This window comes from Mus caroli, chromosome 13, assembly GCF_900094665.2.
Source record: "Mus caroli chromosome 13, CAROLI_EIJ_v1.1, whole genome shotgun sequence".
NCBI classification, from domain to species: Eukaryota; Metazoa; Chordata; class Mammalia; order Rodentia; family Muridae; genus Mus; species Mus caroli.
This window is the reverse complement of record NC_034582.1, coordinates 69,594,908-69,614,578: the sequence shown is the minus strand read 5'-3', so window position 1 is coordinate 69,614,578 and position 19,671 is coordinate 69,594,908. Positions and strand designations below refer to the sequence as shown.

The 19,671-nt window shown below is 39.3% G+C and overlaps 1 protein-coding gene across 4 annotated transcripts in view; it reads left to right on the top strand.

Moving 5' to 3' along the window:
- The window catches only part of Cast (calpastatin), a 110,055-nt gene that overhangs the window by 9,321 nt on the left and 81,063 nt on the right, over window positions 1-19,671 (top strand). For all 4 annotated transcript variants that reach the window (XM_029485008.1, XM_029485011.1, XM_029485007.1 and 1 more), the window contains exons 2-3: window positions 712-774; window positions 17,687-17,758. In XM_029485008.1, the coding sequence (XP_029340868.1) occupies window positions 712-774; window positions 17,687-17,758 (135 nt within the window). The remainder of the gene's footprint in view (window positions 1-711; window positions 775-17,686; window positions 17,759-19,671) is intronic.

The following is a 19,671-nucleotide window of genomic DNA, read 5'->3' as shown; positions in this document are numbered from 1 at the left end:
TAAAACACTGATGCACATAAATAAATAAATTACTAAAAAACGTATCTATCTTGATTGTCTAGGCAGTCATTATTTTCTAGAAAAATAATGGTTCTATTCATGAACATAATTAAAACGCAAAAACATAAATAGGAACAGTTGGATGCATGGATTTTCCTTCACACTTTATCATTCTGTGTTAGTAAATATTGAATGGAAGAACTCTAGGAGAATTCAGTTGTTGAAACTGATGGCTGACCTAGAATGTTGTAGACCTCTATCCTTATCACATACAACTTGCTTGTTCTCATGCTTAAGAATGGCTTCAGACACAGCGTGGTCCTTAAAAGATCACATCTCAAAGATAAGCAGATGTCTCCCAGACTAGTAATTTGGGTTTCAGAAATACATTATGTACTGTATAGGGGATGAGATGCCAAAATGCCCCTACTGTTACCCTTGCATCTGGTTAATTATAGACTGATTTCCTGTCTCCAAAGTTAATATCTGTCTGATCCTTTGATTTTGAGATCCTCTGACTAATTGAGACTTCCCAGTATTCTCTAGGGAAACATCAAAAGGGTGCTTGTTTCTTTTTGTTTTCTTGTTTTGGTTTTCATTGTTGCTGCAGGTTTTTTTTTTTTATGCATTTATCCTTTCGAAATAAAGAGGCAATTGTCTTAAATCACTTTCCTATATTAAATATTATCTATTTTTATTTTATATTTTTAGCATGTTAATGAAAAGAATATTGGATCATCTTCTAAACCAGGAGAAAAGAAAGGATCCGATGAGGTAATTTCTGCAATACTTATTACCATTTTCTTTGTGATGCTTTTAAAATTGTGAATTCTGGTTTTCAATATTAAATAATAATGTAGTAAGGTATACTTACTTGACAATTGGCAAATTTAGGGAGTTTTTTGTATGTCTTTGTACTATGTTGTATGTGTGTGTGTGCAATGATGTTTGCAAATGTGAGTGCCATGGGTGCACATGTACCCATGTAAATAGGTTTGGAGGTCAGAGGTCAGTTGCCTTCAGCTTTTATTCAGGGTCTCTGTTATTTCTATGTTATGTACACAAGGTTAGCTGAGCCAGAAATTTCTAGTGATTCTCCTGTCTCTGCCTCTTATTTCCCTGTAGAAAGCCTGTAATTGTAGACACACACACACTGTAGATCAAGCTTTTCATGAGTTCTGGGGACTTGAACTCAAATCTTCGTGCTTGCATAGCAAGTGATTTTACCTGTTGTGTGTAGCTTTTGCTACTCTGCCTAAGCTCCAGGAATGGGCCCCTGCTACCAGCCCCTACCCAGAGACTATTAGATCTGCAGATGAAAAACACAGACACACATGTTGCCCAATTTCAACCTGACTTATGGCTCAATTGCTGGGCATTATTAATGTACTGTGGTTTGTGTGCCCTTCCCAATACTTTTAGCTCATCACTTCTTAATCTGCCCTCGCTTCAGTTACTCAGTTGCCTGTAGTCTCAGCTGTAACCCCAACCTGTTTCCTGGAACAACACCTCATAGCTACTCTGCCAGAGATCTCACATGGCTTGTTCTCTTTTCTCCCTCTGTAAGCATGGAAGAACACTCCTTCTCTCTCCTCTTCTTCTGTCTAATAGCTTGCCTGAAGGGACCTGGAAGTCCTGCCTATTCCTTCTGCCCAGCAATTGGCCTATGGCATCTTTACTGATAGATGAAGAACCAGTTGGGGAACAGGACCTTAGCATCAGAACCACCCCTACATTTACCCTCTGAGCTACATTCCCAATCTTGGAATACTTAACTTTAACTATGATTTGAGTAGACAAAAGACAAAGAATTGCAGCAAATGCCTGCTACAATTTATCATGTTGCATTTCACATGCAAAGCTTGAAGGTGGAACTGAGTAAAAAACCTATGAGAATTCCTGTACATAATTTGGTAAGAATTCATCAAGTTTTTCTCAAATGTAGGGACATTCTAAGACCAACAGACACGTGGGCTGAGACAGGAAAAAGAAAAAAACACTTAACACCAGCATCTTGAAATACAGTGGGACAAAGAAGTCTCCCAAAACCTGTAATCAAATCTATTTAAAGTATTTGACTTACACATCTGGCCACAGTGCGGGAGTATGAGCTTTTTAGAAATTTACTTTAGTAATGCCCTGGAAAGTAAAATTTGAAGACAACATGAAAGGATATGATCTTTCAGAGACAAGTTTAAAATCTTCAAGTTTAGTGATGGATGTGTTCTGTAACTAAAGAGTTGTGTTGGTAGCATTGAAAGGGAATGGTCGTTTATATGTTTATCTTGCTCGAATAGCCTGGCTAGTCTTTTCTTCCTCATCATTATTTACTTCTCCTTATATTATTTGTAAGTCCATTATTGAACGATTCATGTTCCTGATACTACTCTTTTTAACGAAGTCAGTCTTTTTTTTTAAATCAGAGAATTAATATATATTGCTATAAAATTTTGTGTATACATTTAAATTAATGTCATATATTCATAGTTGTTAAATATGTTGTTGATTTTTATTAACTCTTTAAAACTCCTGCATCTAAATATAATTATTGGAAAACAAACTTAAAGGAACCAGTATCATCTCTACTATCTAAAACCCAGAAAGATGGTCAGCTTTATATCTTTGTGCATTTACTTATGTCTTTGTAACACCACCATATATCCATTTTAATGGAGGACTGATTTCAGGGCCAGCCATGACTAATGAACTCCATCGATGCTCACATTCTTTTATAATGTAACTTAGGACGTTCACTTAATCTAAGTCCTTCCAAAATCCTCTGTCACCTCTAGAATATTAAGAATGCCCAGTACCAAGTTAATGTCATCCTCTGATGAGTTATTGTAGTATACTATTTATGGAAAAATAACAAGGGGGAACATTTCTGTGTTCTATACATCTGTAATTTTCCCTGAATATACTTGATCCATGATTGGTTGAATACATAGATAGGGACTGTTGTGGTAATTCTCCAAGGGACAGCTGTATGTTTAATGAAATACCACTTCCTAAAGACAAGAGAGGGGCATCATTAATAGAGCATGGGCTGGAAATGAGTAATAATTTACTTTGAGGAAGATTGATTGATCTTTTCAAATAAAAATAAAAACTCATCAACAGGATGTAGTAGCACAGCCCTGAGTATAGCACTGAGAAGGAAGAGGTTGAAAAGTTGGCACTGACTTGTATGCCTAGTCTACTGGCCAGTCAGGGCTACCTGGGAAGATTTTGTCTGAAATACTTTTGAACTTTTGAATTTCAGCATTATTATCAGATCCTGGAATGGACTCCTAAACATTGTTTTATGGTTATAAGTCATCTCAAGAGTCCATGCTGACTGTGGATCATTCATTATGGCTTAAAAGCTCATGCATGCTCCACTATCAGATGAGGCACAAAGTGTTAGAGATGTGCCAAAATCAGTCTCATTTGGCTTTCCTGGACACTAGTGCCCAATACCCATTTTTTTTTATTCAGAATCCCCAAATTTTTGGGGGGTTGTGTGTATCTTTATGTGCACATGCATGTTCCTGTGAGTGTACAAAAGTGTGGGTGTATGCAGGTGCTTATGTACCTGTGTGCATCTGAAGGCCAGAAGTCAACTTTTAATGTCATTCCTCAGCAGTGACCTAAGCATACCACCATACCTAATGCTCAAAAGCAAAAGTTTTACTGACTGACCTATATCTCTAGCACCCACCCACGTTCATGTTCAGTTTTAAATTTGTATGTATTTATTCATAGGGTAGGCTGTATATTTTAGTATAATTTTTTTTTCAGGGAGGAAGCAGAGTTGTGTGAATGTAGGCATGCTTTCATATTTAACTTCCCCCAAACCAAGTGAAGCAACAAAAAAAAAATTACTATGGACATTTGTTTGTATTTTCCCTCAAAGTTTTGCACCTATTGCTATGTAGGCCTTTTGCACTGCAGAGAAGATGACTGATGCAGCTTAATTCTGGTATATTAGGCAACTTAGTTTGTTGTTGTTGTCTTAGTCCTTGTAGCAATGTCTTAATTTTGCCTTCAAAGTTTAAACATTCTTTTTTTCAAAGATTTTTTTATTAAGTCTTTGAATTCTTTATTTTTTTTAAAGATTTATTTATTATTATATCTAAGTACACTGTAGTTGTCTTCAGATGCACCAGAAGAGGGCGTCAGATCTCATTACGGATGGTTGTGAGCCACCATGTGGTTGCTGGGATTTGAACTCAAGACCTTGGGAAGAGCAGTCGGTGCTCTTAACCACTGAGCCATCTCTCCAGCCCCCTAAACATTCTTAAATATACCCACTTTGTGATTTTTAAATACATTTTTTTCTGGCATGTCTACTTTAAAAAGTGTCTCTTTGTTGTACATACTTTAGCTCCTCTTTCCCCAGTGGTGCTAGGAATTGAACCCAGAAATTTACACAGTTTAATAAGCACTCTACCACTGAGCTGTATATCCACACCTCTATTTTCTTGCTTATCTTGAAGCAAGCTGCCCCAGGCTGTCTGTAACCTCCCTAGATAGTGCAGGCAGATCCTGCTTTTGCCTCCATTCACATAATACTGAGATTTCATGTGTTAATCATCTGCCTCCAGTTCATCCTTTTTTTTTTTTTTTCCAGTTGATAGGTGCATTGCATTGTGAGTGGTTCTGAAATTTGTCCTTATATTTCTGTTTCTAAATTATGCTTTTTGCAACTTAAAATACAAGTTTAAATGTTATGTTTTACTTTTTTGTGACTTGCTTAAGTCTTGTTTCCCCTGTAGTCTCCCTGTTATCTTTCTATGTCAGGCTATGGTGGCAATACCATCATGTTAACAGGACACTTATTCTTTCTTCTTGTGCTGTTATTATGTTAAAAGATATTCAGTCTTTTTATCTTTAGGATAAATTTTTCTAACTTCCTTTCTCTGGTGTTTTTTTAGTTTCTCCTTTGTTTTCACTCAAGATTAAGTAGACCATTATTGACACTTGGAGATTGACAATAGATATGAGTATACTGTCTTTTGATTCCATTCCTTGCGTGTGTGTTCTTAAGTTTTGTCTTCTCCATTGTAAGCCTTTCTGGCAGGGAGTATTCAGATCCTGCTAAAATTTCACTTTCTAATGGAATTTTACTCTGTATACAACATGTATGAAATGAAATTCAGGGAGGAACTTCATTTTTATTATAGAAAGCCACAGCTAGTTAAAATGTAGAGACCGCTGATCGTGGGGTGCCCAACCCCAACTGATACATAGACAACACAGCCTTCACAATTAAGACTCAGGGACTATCACAGAAAAAGCGCTAAAAAGATTGTGAGAACCAGAGGACCAGGATGGGACATCTGTTTCAGGGTAGTGTTTTCAACACATGAAAGACAAGGTTGCACTCATGAAATCTTAAAAATATTCTCCCAAATAAGACCTGAAAAATCACATTAGTTGTCAAGCTGTTCTTGTTAGCTTTATATCAACTTAAGAGGCTAAAGTAATTTGGTAAGTCTCTCCATTGTGAAATTTCCTTTATAAGATTGACTTATAGGCAAATCTGAATGACTTCTTGATTAATGGTTGATATAGAAGGGCCCATCTCACTGTCAGTGGTACCAACCCTGAACAGCTGGGCCTGAGTTTGTAAGAAAGCAAACTGGTATGTAGCATTTTCCATGTTCTGTTTCCAGGTTCCTATTGTGAGCTCCTACCTGGACTTCCCTCAGTGAAGGAGTATGAACTGAGAGTTGTAAATGAAAATAAACCCTTTTCTTCCCAAGTTGCTTTTGGCCATGGTATTTTAAAATAGGAAAGAAAGCCTAACTAAGACATATCCCAATGTTGATGGGGGAATCCTAACAAGGCCCCACCCCTAGATGATGAACTATGGACAATTAATACTCTCTAAAAGGGGGAGAGAGAAGCAATCACTCTTCTCCAGGGATGAACTGACTGATAGATTACCTAGTTGTAAGTGGTCAGAGCTGAACCGGTGTACAACTCCACACTAAATTGACTTAACAGGTTATAGATTTGTGTGTGTGTGTGTGTGTGTGTGTGGTTGTGTGTGTGTGTGTGTGTGTGGTTGTGTGTGTGTGTGGTTGTGTGTGTGTGTGTATTTGTATGTGTATATATATAAATGTATAAATGTATACAGACATGTATAAATGTATATAAGCATGTAAGTTTATGTATTAATCAGGGTTTTCTAGTGTAACAGAACTTATAGAATGAATATATAAAGAGGATTTATTAGAATGACTTTCAAGCTGTAGTCCAACTAATCAAACAGTGATTGTGAACAAAAAGTCCAAGAATCCAGAAGTTGCTCTGTCCATGAATTGGATGTCTTGGCTGGTCTACAGTAGATGCTAAAATTCCAAAGAAGTAGGCTGTAATGCCAGTGAAGGAATGGACTTGCTAGCTGGTTAAAGGAAAGCAAGCAAAGAGCAAAAGCTTCCTTCCTTCGTGTCCTAACATAGGCTTCTAGCAGAGGTTGTGGCTCAAATTAAAGATACATCTTTCTGCTTCAAGATCCAGATTAAAGGAGTGTGTCCTCCTGCCTCAAAGATCCAGATTAGAAGTAATCTATCTACTTCAAATTAAACAAAATTTCCTCATAGATATGCCTTGCATTTTTGGACATTTTAAATCTAAATGTAGTCAAGGTGACAACCAAGAATAGTCATCATTGTGTGTCCATATGTAAGTATGTATGTATGCATGTAAGTATATATGTATGTATATAAGTATATACATACATATATAAAGAAGAGGTCATCAATTTAATATGAGAGACATAAGAGGAGAAGAAAAGGGGGAAATTATGCAGATACAGTGTTCATGTACAAAATTCACAATTTTTTAAATTTAAAAAAGTAATTCTACATCAAAATATAAAGATAATACTCCATAGACTTTCATATTATGGTTGTCACTGTACTGTAATTTGTTTTTGTTCCTCCTCCTCCTCCTCCTCCTTCTTCTTCTTCTTCTTCTTCTTCTTCTTCTTCTTTTATTTCCTTATACTCTTAACACTCAAAGTCATATAGCATCATGGACTTCTATGGTACAGCCAGATTTGAAGTGAAGGAGGGAAGCTGAGTCAGAGTACAGGGACAGCCAGGAGAGGGTAGCATCTCCAAGACTCCTTGGCAGCTCAAAGCCAGAAGATGACACTGGAGCTTCTTTGGCAAAGAAGGAGAAGGAGGATGAGAAGGAGGGGGAGAGAGAGGGGGAGGAGGAGGAGGAGGAGGAGGAGGGGGAGGAGGAAGAGGAGTGGGAGGAGGAGAAGAAGGAGGAGGAGAAGGAGAAGAAAACAGTAGAAACATTGTTAGAATAATTACAGCACTATAATTACTGTTGCTGAGGAATCTGTCTGCCCTTTAAAAAGACATCTCTTTCCTGGATAATGTTTTCAAATAATATGCTTTCATGTGGTAATACAATACTTCTTTTTACTTAATGAAGCAACTATTAGTATGGAACTGATTTAGCAAATACTCCAAAGCCTACATATCTTAGCAAGACCTTACAAATCATGGTCCACCAAATCTAATGTGGTATTAATTAAGATGCACAGGTTAAAAGCAAATAAGAAAATAATATTGGAAAGTATGAGCAACATTGTGTCATATTGATTTTAAGGTATATATTAATTCTTAGAGTAATAAAACAAGAAATACATGACTTCAGGACAATAAAATTCAGTAGTAATCTGAAATTTTTCCATTGTTGACATAATTGGCCAGCCATTTTTCTACTGCCTTCACACCACAGAATACCTTTGTCTACCTTCCCCATCCCACCCTACTCCTGTCTGGTTATTTTCACTAAAACTAATATTATTTGCTCCTATGTTTATCCAGATAGGAATTTGAGTTACTTTGGCAGTTTCAATTGTTTACTTGTATGTTAGGAAGATAAGCATTTGATTTACCTTTGAGAATATTCAGATAGTGTGTGACAATTTGTTCAGATAGTTTCAACACCATTTTGAGCAGTGATTCGAACATGCTAGTTTCCAAGTTAAACCTTTGAAAGTTTCAATAATCAATCAGATACAAAAGTTTGTGTACTCAAAACTGTCAGGTAGAGCATCCAGTCAGTGACTTGTTGGTCATTGCATCTCCCCACTTGAAGACTCTGGGACAGTTTACTGTGGCTTAAGTGGTCAGGTAGACCAGTGTCCTCACACACTCATAGTCTCAATGTGGAGATGAAAAAGAGAATTGTTGGATTGGAAGCTGGGATTTCACCAACTTCCTTGCATGAGGCAGATGGCACCATCACTGGGTATCTGGGAGAATATAAACTTAAAACCTGCTTGTTCTTTTATTGTATACTCTTAATGCATTCACTGCAATAGTGATTAACTTAAAGTCACCAATAATGTGTTAATGTCTCATTAAGAAAAAAGAAAAGGAAAGAAAGAAAAGAAAAGAACTTCTATTTAGTGTCATTTAAGCAAAAGCAGTCCAGATTTGAATTTTCTTCTCCATGACCCCTATGCCTTCCCTGTTCTCTCTGTTGTTTGAGTCTGAATCATTACCTGCCTAAAGGTGTTCTGTCCATGTGTCTCTGTCGCTAACAAAGGGCCTTGCATACCTCTGAGTCAGGGGCATTGAAGAGAACATAATTTATTGAACACACAAAAAGTATCTCATGATGGGAAGGGATGGAATACTTCACAGAAATCTTTAATAGAGTTTCCCACAGGATTGAGTCAATGGCTCCAACTGCTTCCAACTGATCCAGACAAAGTACAGTTCTATAAGCATCATTGTTGACTAGCCATTGTCCACAGATGTTCAGTATTTATGGTGGGGTTTACATGGTTGCTTTCAGCCTCTATACTTGCTGCTTTCAGCAATTAATTGGCATACATGAATTACTCTGGGCCAGGGGCATGGAAGAGTACATAATTTAAGATTACAGCTATGCTGTAGCTTAGCTTGTAAAAGTTAATTCCCTTTAAATCCAAGGCAAGTAAGGTTGTTACATTGTTCCTTAAAGACAGAGTATGCAGTAGAGTAGCAGTAGTAGTAGTAGTAGTTAGTCTTTAGTGGTAAGTGACCTCAAAGTGATCTCTGGTTACCAGGTGTCCAGCAAAAGTTCCAGTCTCTTAGAATGTAAGAAATATTTTCCTTATACTTCATTGTCACAATATTTAATCCCTCATGGGATTAAAAGTCTCAGGTTGTTCTGTTTATAGTGGGACATGTTTTCTTTAAACTCCTTGTTTCTATGCCTCCCATCCTTTTTTGGAAGTTGGCAGATACATGTGAACTAGCAGGTTGACTTTGCCCCACTAGTTAATGCCCATGGATGCTTCTTCCCCTTCCCTCACTAATGCCATGGGTGCTCCTTGTACTTTCCTCTTACCCTTTTTTTTTTAGCTCTGTGGGGTCTTTTGAGATATTTTCTGCTGCCATATTTCCAAGTCTTTTCTAATCCGTTCTTAATTCTACTTGCTTTAGTTTTCGTTACAGACCCATGCCGTTTGCTCTTAGATACTTGGCTCATACCTTTATTATATGTTCCATGTCTTTCCTTCACACATCTAAAATGTTTTTATTTCAGAATAATTATAGATTAATGGGAAGTTGGAAATATGGCATGGAGTGCTTCAGCAGTGTAGATATTGATTCCTGTGTTATATGCATAATACAGTATGCGTCATGTAAACATTGTTCTGGCCATGTTGTTATATGCGTAGATCAAAATCTTGGTGTAGGACATGACAGGTGCCTGCCCAGCCTTTAGGGAATGGGCTGAAGTGAGACACAACATCAGAAGTTCAAAGACTGATGATCTCTGGCCTTATTATCTTATTATTTTGTGCTAATAAGCACTGGTTTCTTTTCTCTCTGGCTCAAGGTCTTCTAGCTGACAAGGCAAGAGGCTTGGAACTCATGAACTCTTCATGAATTAGAGAGAAAAGATCAGAAAAGAAAAAAGTCTTTTACACAAGTAACACACACACACACACACAGAGACATTACATATATTCATTTGGTGGGTGGGTGGGGCTGAGCCTCAGATGCCACACTTTGTTCCTTCTCCCTGGCCTTCTCATACCATTTTTTAATGTTTTTTTTAAATTTAATTAATTAATTAATTAATTAATTAATTAATTTTACACTCCAGATTTTATTCCCTTCCCAGTCTGCCCTCTGACTATTCCACATCCCATACCTCCTCCCTGCACCCCTGTCTCCATGAAGATGTCCCCACCACCCACCCAACTCCACCCCACTCTCCCACACCTCTAAACTCTGTGGGGCCTCTAGTTTCTTGAGGGTTAGGTTCATATTCTCTGACTGAACCCAAAGCCAGCAGTCCTCTGCTGCATATGTGTTGGGGGCCTCATATCAGCTGGTGTTTTCTGCCGGTTGGTGGTCCAGTGTTTGAGCAATCTCTTGGGTCCAGGTTAATTGAGACTGCTGATCCTCTTACAGTGTTGCCCTCATCCTCAGCTTCTTCCAGCCTTTCCCTAATTCAACCACAGGGGTCAGCAGCTTCTGTCCATTGGTCATCTGACTCTTTCAGCTGCTTGTTGGGTCTTTTGGAGGGCAGTCATGATAGGTCCCTTTATGTGAGTGCTCCATAGCCTCAGTAATAGTGTCAGATCTTGGGACCTCCCCTTGAGCTGAATCCCACTTTGGATCTCTCTCTGGACCTTTTTTCTTCAGGCTCCTCTCCATTTTCATCCATGCAATTCTTTCAGATGGGAACAATTGTGGGTCAGAGTGGCAACCCCATCCCTCACTTGATGCTATGTCTTTCTGCTGGAGATGGGCTCTGAATCAGAGGCATGGAAGAGTACATAATTTAAGTATAATGAAAATATTTCTTACATTCTAAGAGACTGGAACTTTTGCTGGACACTTGGTAACCAGAGAACACTTTGAGGTCACTTACCACTAAAGACTACTACTACTACTACTACTGCTGCTGCTGCTGCTGCTGCTGCTGCTGCTGCTGCTGCTACTACTACTCTATTGTATACTCTGTCTTTAAGGAACAATGTAACAACCTTACTTGCCTTGGATTTAAACTTTTACAAGCTAAGCTACAGCATAGCTGTAATCTTAAATTATGTACTCTTACATGCCTCTGACCCAGAGTTCACTCTACCCTCTGTAGGGCATTTCATCTAAGGTCCCTCCCTTTGAGTACTTAAGAGACTCTCAACTCCCAGGTCTCTGCTACATTCTGGAGCCCCCTCCCACCCACCACCCACCCCACCCAACCTCCTACCTCCAGAGATTGACTGTTTCCATTCTTTCTGCTGGCCCTCAGGGCTTCAGTCCTTTTCCCTCACCCAATACCAGATCAGGTTCCCCTCTTCCCCCTGCCTGCCTCCGCCCCACCCCTAGTCCACTTTCCCTCGAAGGTTCCTCCTTCTTTCCCCCCTTGTGATTGCTTTCTACTCCCTCCCAAGTTGGACTGAGGCATCCTCACTTGGGCACTTCAGCTTGTTGACCTTTCTGAGTTCTGTGGACTGTATCTTGGGTATTTTGTACTTTTCTTTCTTTCTCTCTCTCTTTCTTTCTTTCTCTCTTTTTTTCTTTTTTTCTTTCTTTCTTTCTTCCTTCCTTCCTTCCTTCCTTTCTTTCTTTCCTTCTTTTCTTTCTTTCTTCCTTTCTTTTCTTGTTCTTTTTTTCTTTCTCTTCTTTTTTTCCTTTTTTTTTTTTTTTTTTGGCTAATATCCACTTATTAGTGAGTACATACCATGCATGCCCTTTTGGGTCTGAGTTACCTCACTCAAGATGATATTTTCCTGTTCCATTCATTTGCCTGCAAAACTCAGGATGTCCTCGTTCTTAATAGCTAAGTAGTATTCCATTGTGTAAATGAACCACATTTTCTGTATCCATTCTTCTGTCATGGGACATCTGGGTTGTCTTCAGCTTCTATCACAAGCAAGGCCACTATGAACATAGTGGAACCCATGCCCCTGTGTCATGGTTGGGCAACTTTTGAGTATATTCCCAAGAGTGGTATTGCTGGGTCTTCATGTAGATCTATATCCAGTTTTCTGAGAAACCTCCAGATTGATTTCCCACCAGCAATAGAGAAGTGTTCCTCTTCCTCCACATCCTCGCTAACCTGTGTTGTCACCTGAGGTTTTGATCTTAGCCATTCTGATTGGTGTAAGGTTGAATCTCAGGGTCCTTTTGATTTGCATTTCTCTGGTCACTAAGGACTTTGAACATTTCTTTAGGTGCTTCTCAGGCCATTCGAGATTCCTGTTATGAATTCTTGGCTTCATTCTATACCCCATTTTTTGTTTGGGTTGTTTGGTTTTTTGGTGGTTAGCTTCTTCAGTTCTTTATATATTTTGGATATTAGCCCTCTACCAAATGTTGGGTTAGTGAAAAATTTTTTCCCAGTCTGTAGCTTGCCAATTTATCCTATTGACGATGTCCTTTGTCTTACAGAAGCTTTCCAGTTTCATGAGGTCTCATTTATCAATTCTTAATCTCAGAGCATGAGCCATTGGATTTCTGTTTAGAAAATTTCCCCCTGTACCAATGAGTTCAAGGCTCTTTCCCACTTTCTCTTCCATTACATTCAGTGTATCTGATTTTATGTTGAGGTTCTTGATCCAAGGCCAAGATGTTAGTCTTCACCTTTTTTCAAGGTGACACATATGGGTCTATTTTCTCTTTTCTGCATATAGACAGACAGTTAGACCAGCACCATTTTTTTTCTTAAAAAAACAACATTTAATTGGGGTTGGCTTACAGGTTAAGAAGTTCAGTCCATTATCATCAAGGCAGGAACATGACAGCATCCAGGAAGGCATGGTGCAAGAGGAGTTGAGAGTTCTACATCTTCATCTGAAGACTGCCAGCAGAATACTGATTTCCAGGAAGCTAGAAGGAGAGCCTTATAACCCACACTCACAGTGACACACTTCCTCCAACAGGGCCACACCTTCTAATCCTGCCACTCCTTGGACTGAGCATATTCAAACCATCACATTCCACTCCCTGCCCCCCCCCATAAGCTTGTTCAAATATATGAGTCAGTGGGGACTCATAATGTAAAATACATTTAGTCCAACTTCCAAAGTTCCCATAATCTATAGCAGTCTCAACAATGTTAAGTACAAAGTCTCTTCTGAGATTCATTCAATTACTTAATTGTAGTTCCCAAAGCAAGACAGGAAACCATCTAGACCAGCACCATTTATTGACGATGCTTTCTTTTTCTCCATTTTATATTTTTGGTGTCTTTATCAAAGATCAAGAGTCCGTAAGTGTGTGGTTTTATTTCTGGGTCTTCAATTCTACTTTGTTGATCAATGTGTCTGTCTCTGTACCATGCAGTTTTTATCACTATTGCTCTGTAATAAAGCTGGAGGTCAGGGATGGTTATTCCCCTAGCTGTTCTTTTATTGTTAAGAATTGTTTTGGCTATTCTGGTTTTTTTGCCTTTCCAGAATTTGAGAATTGTTCTTTCCATATCTTTGAAGAATTGTGTTGGGATTTTGATGAAGATACACTGAATCTGTAGATTGCCTTTGGTAGGATGGAAATTTTTACTATGTTAATTCTGCCAATCCATGATCATGGAAGATCTCTCCACTTTCTGAGATCTTCTTCAGTTACTTTCTTATGAGACTTGAGGTTATTGTCATACAGGTCATTCACTTGTTTGGTTAGAGTTTCCCAGTGTACAGAGGAGCTCCTGGGCTGCCTTCAAGCAAAGCTGCATAGTTGCACAGTTGCCTTTTGTGCAGCAGATCTCCTGGGATGCCTCAGGCTGTGGTGTCAGTTGTATGACTTCTCTGAGTGCAGCAGATCTTCTGGGATGCCTCAGGATATGGTATCTTCAGGGGAACAGACTGCCCCAGCAGAAGGGGAGCAGTATTCCAGAGGCAGGGGTTTTGAGGAGTGATAGGTCCTGAGTCCACTGGGCTCCCAGCAGCAGCTGTGAGATTCCAGTGTAGGGGGAAGGTTCTTAATTCTGAGTGCAGCAGATCTTCTGGGATGGCTCAGGGTATGGTGCTTTCAAGGGGAGCAGACTGGCTAGCAGTCTGCCCCAGGAGAAAGGGAGTAGTATTCTTCGTGGCAGGGTCTTGAGGGGTGATGGGTCCAGAGTCATTGGACTCCCTGTGGCAGCTCGGAGGGAGGTTGTTGTTCTTACCAACTGCTCTGAGTGCAGCAGATCTGGGATGGCTCAGGATATGGTGTCTTCAGGAGAGCCCTTATACCTTCTTAGACAAAAGTTCTTTAGAAAATTACCTCATAGATAAAATGTTACACAAAAGTGGAGTTAGATGCAGATACTATTGCATATGCCAGCAAGATTTTGCTGAAAGGACCCTGATATAGCTTTCTCCTGTGTTGCTTTGCCAGTGCTTGGCAAATACAGAAATGGATGCTCACAGTCATCTATAGGATGGAACACAGGGCCCCCAATGTAGGAGCTGGAGAAAGTACCCAAGAGCTGAAAGAGTCTGCAACCCTATAGGTGGAACAACAATATGAACTAACCAGTACCCCCCAGAGCTCGTGTCTCTAGCTGCATATATAGCAGAAGATGGCCTAGTCGACCATCATTGGGAAGAGTGGCCCCTTGGTCTTGCAAACTTTATATGCCCCAATACAGGGGAACGCCAGGGCCAAGAAGTGGGAGTGAGTGGGTAGGGGAGCATGGCAGGGGGGGGGGGAACGGGACGGGGGGGGGAAGGTATGGGGGACTTTTGGGATAGCATTTGAAATGTAAATGAAGAAAATATCCAATTAAAAAAAAGTGGAGTTAGAGAAGAATGTTTATAGTTAGGTTCAAAGCAGTACTTCATTCTATAAGCTAATGATAACTTTAAAGCATGAGCTTTGCATGGCCTCGCTTTATCGGTGTACACATCTGTGGCTTCATTCTTGGACCTGACTTAGAATGAATGTTTTTCTTTGATCGCAAATTTGTCCCAAGCCTATTTCTCGTTTTAGTGTAATAGTGAAAGCTCATTGTATTTCTTATTATTCAGCCTTTACTTGCTATTCTATGAGGAGTGGGCATCTCCTTATTACACCTTTCTGGCAAAAGGACTAAAACCATCTCCTAAAACTTTATTCCTAAAAATATTTGAATCAAATCAGGAATTATATAAAGTCATTAGTTCATCTAAACAGCATTAATTCATGAATGTTCATATTTATGTTCACCAGCAGGAAATTTGCTCAATAGGGTGGGGTGATGCCCAAGAATCATTAGGCTATGTAATAGTGACAGGAAAGTCATATCAGCAGTAAGAAGGAATCCTTGGATGAACTCTCTGAAGGCACTGAAATTCAGAGCTTACCCTTATAGACATGCAAAACAGTGGGTCATCTCCAGATAATTCAACTGCATGCCTTTATCCTTTCCTAGATGGCTTCTGACTGGGACACAAGACACATAGTCTCAAAACACTGTATGGAGAATCATGCTATGTTTTATTTTGTCTTGTCTTAGCTTTTTATTATTGTCAAGATATACGTAAATAGTGTTTTATTCATATATCTTTGTTCCTAACATACTTATCTCAGCGTTTTCTTCCCTTTATTGATTGTAGTGAGAGTGTGTAGGAAGAGACTATGTATTTATTTTGCAAACAATACAAGGGCTCTCCTCAATTTTTCCTAGATGATGTTTTCTAAAGATAACTCCACCATAGTTACCTTCCTGAAGTACTCTGAGAGTGCTCAACTAGTGGATACCTAGATGTCATCTTGTGAGGACACAGACATAAACATTGAATTTTCTGCTTCCTATGACAATATTTATCCCAAAGGCAAAGAATATTTCAGTTCAAACTTTTATAGCAGGCATTTTAAAGAAGTTAAATAATATTAATCTGGATTCTTCTGAGTGTTAAATTTAAGCAAAACCAAATTATCTTGTTATACAATACAATGTTTGGTGCAAAACCAAATTAACTTGTTATACAATATAATGTTTACTGCCCATATGTAGATTATTGTATGCTATATCTTCTAATCAGTGTCTTGGTAGCCCATGAATATTCAATTTTCTCAGTTTTAGTGGAGTTAGAGCAAAAACCATTTGTCCCTGTACTCTGACTCGGCTTCTCTCCTTCACTTTCCATCTGCAAGGGAAAAGGGCTCTGGCTGCACCAGAGGGGTCCATGATGCTATGTGACTTTAAGTGGTAGAGTATAATGAGGAAAAAGAAGAAGAAGGAGGTAAAGAAAGAAATTACAGAGTGGTGACAACTATACTATGAAAGTCTATGGAGAACAGTCTTTGTATTTACATTGTGAGGTGTAGAATATACATGTTGCTGCTGGGGAACACAGATACTCAAAGGACACCAGATAGTAAGGCCATTCTAGGACAGCAACTGTACACTTTATTTTTCCTTCTTACCTCCTTTATTTTCTTTTTCACAAATAAAATAGTCTTATAAGAACCTACAAAAAAGCAAAGAAATATTCTTCTCAAATCCTTTAAACTGAAAATATAGCTCAGGTACTAGGTCCCTTGTTTAACCTGCACAAGGATGTTATGTGGGCCTTGGAAAATTTCCCTATCTAAAGGTCAGCAGTAATGAATACATAGATAGATACTTTTTTCATAATCTGACTATTCTTAGTGTGAAATACAAACAATGTGTTTCAATTTTAGGATATAGTTTTAATAACATGTTATTTTTATCCTGTCAGATGTCATAATATAACTGTTTCGTGGGAGCATAGAGGAGAAAGTTTAAAGCTAACATCCTGCACTTAGTAGGTTTGACCACAGATAAGCTATGCACCTTGTACTTCAGCCTCTTCAGCTCTAAAATGGAGATAACGATAGTAACAGATTTGTCAGCTGATGTTAAGACTTAAAGCTTTTGCATTTGGTCCTTAAAACACAGCACACACTCACAATAACCTTTTCCTAGATTTTATTATTGGAAGAGTACAATTCTTTTCTTTTTGTAGAAGAACTGCCTGGAATATTGTAAGTACTCAATATTCCCAAGAACTGCATATACAGTTTTCAATTTTTTTATGTCATAGTAGTTTACATTTGAATAAAAAGGTACTTGCTAGCCCGGCGTGGTGGCATGCACCTGTAATCCCAGCACTCAGGAGGTATAGGCAGGCGGATTTCTGAGTTCGAGGCCAGCCTGGTCTACAAAGTGAGTTCCAGGACAGGCAGGGCTACACGGAGAAGTCCTGTCTCAAAAACAAAACAAAACAAAACAACAACAATAACAACAAACAAAAAAAAGGTACTTGCTTTTATTTCTCTAAGACAACATTTTCTTAGTATAATTGTGTCTTTGAGATCTATTGCTAAGTTATCTCTGTAGCGGTTGTGTCACTCATTACACACGCTCTGTTGAACCACAAGAAAGGAGGCAGCCACTGCAGACGGAGCGACATTTTTGGAAGGGCTTAATGTTTCAAAATGATGGCTTCTCAGGTGAGGACTTTTGTGAAACTTGCTTTTCACTATTTATATATTATTTCTATGCTACTCTTCAGGCAACATTATGAAAATTACAAGTGTTATTTTCCTTTGTGTGAATGTGTATGTTTAGTGTATTAACCTGACTCTTATTTGATAAACTGTGTGTGGTAGTATGATAATCCATGTGTGTGTAATGCATTAACTTGACTGCTGTTTGATAAAGTGTTTGTAGTAGTATAATTTGCACAATGTTATGACATGCTCTTCCACTGAAATTAATATTTTTTGTTTCTAAGAAAAAAGCAGCAAGTTTGGGGAGCAGTCAGCCTTCCAGACCACATGTTGGTGAAGCTGCCACAGCCACTAAGGTCAGTCAGTTAAGAATCCAAGAAAACCTTTTATCCTCATTGCTCAACAAGGAAGGTATCTGTGGGTTGGGCACAGAGGGAAAGCAGCAAGCACACATACACTTAAGGACTCAGCCTTCAGGGGCATACTTTCTCTAAAACTCTCTAAACAGCACCACCAATTGATTTAAGTCCACAGGAGGCACTTATCATTTAAACAGCCACATAGTTGCTTGTTTATTTGCTTTGATAGCTGATTGAAATGGGAAAACTCACAAAAATTATTGGATACCATACTATTTTTGTGTTGGAAGAGAGGGTGTCTTAGTCAGGGTTTCTATTCCCACACAAACATCATGACTGTATTAGTTAGGGTTTTACTGCTGTGAACAGACACCATGACCAAGGCAAATCTTAATAAAACAACACTTAATTGGGGCTGGCTTAAAGATTCAGAGGTTCAGTCCATTATCATCAAGGTGGGTACATGGCAGTATCCAGGCAGGCATGGTGCAGGTAGAGCTGAGAGTTCTACATCTTCATCCAAAGGCTGCTAGTGGAAGACTGACTTCCAGGCAACTAGGGTGAGGATCTTATACNCACACCCACAGTGACACACCCATTCCAACCAGGTCACACCTATTCCAACAAGGCCACACCTCCAGATGGTGCCACTCCCTGGTCCAAGGATATACAAACCATCACATTCCACTTGAACATAGACTTGTTCAAAAACATGAGTCTATGGGGGCCATACTTAAACATAGCATAATGCAAAATGCATTTAGTCCAACCTTCAAAGTCCTCATAGTCTATAGCACTCTCAACAATGTTAAAAGTCCAAAGTTGAGATTCATCCAACTAATTAACTGTAATCCCCAAAGCAAGGCAGGAAACCAGCTGGGCAAACTCCAAACTCTGCATCTCCATGGCTGATGTCAAAGCGGTCTTCAGACCGCCACTCCTTTTTCATCTTTGTTGACTGCAACAAATTGCTTTCTCCTGGGCTGGTTTCACCCTCTGTTAGCAGCTTTCCTCCGCATGTATCCCACGGCTCTGGCATCTTTAACATCTTTGAGTCTCCAAGGCAATTTCAATGTTACAGCTTCTTGTTTCAGTGTCTGGGATTCCACTTGATCTTTTGGACTCCTCCTAAGGGCTGGCATCACTTCTACAGCCCTGCCCTCTGTAGCACTCTAAGCTCAGGTTGATCCACTCCACTACGGCTGCTGTTCTTGGTGATCATCCCATGGTACTGTTATCTCCAATACACTGGGGTGTTTCACTCCAACAACTAGGCTTCACCAATAGCCTCTCATAGGCTCTCTTCATGGTGCAAAGCATCAAATCCTTTGCCTGACCCCTTCAGTCCTGGGCCATCAACTACAGCTAAGGCAACACCTTCTCCAATGGCCTTCTATGACCTCTCACAGTGCCAAGCCTCAGCTGTTCTTCATTCATGACACCTTCAAAACCAGTACCACCTGGGTGACTCTTTCACATTACCAAGTCCAGCTGCAGCACGAGGTACACAGCTTCTTTGTGCTCCCAGAAAACAACTCCCAGATTTCAACTCTGGTCTTAATCATTGCTAATGTCTTAGCTCCAGCTAACCAGCATCATTTGTCCCAGTAGTTCCTTTCATTCTTAACTCTAGAGCCAGAGCCACATGGCTGAAGTTGCTACTTACAGGAACTAGAACATGATCCTCTTGTACATTACCACTTTACATTATCACTGGCTTTATGTTTTCTTTTCTTTTTTTTTTTAAAGATCTATTTATTTATTATATGTACACTGTAGCTGTCCTCAGATACTCCAGAAGAGGGCATCAGATTTTGTTACGGATGGTTGTGAGCCACCATGTGGTTGCTGGGATTTGAACTCGGGACCTTCAGAAAAGCAGTCGGCGCTCTTAACCACTGAGCCATCTG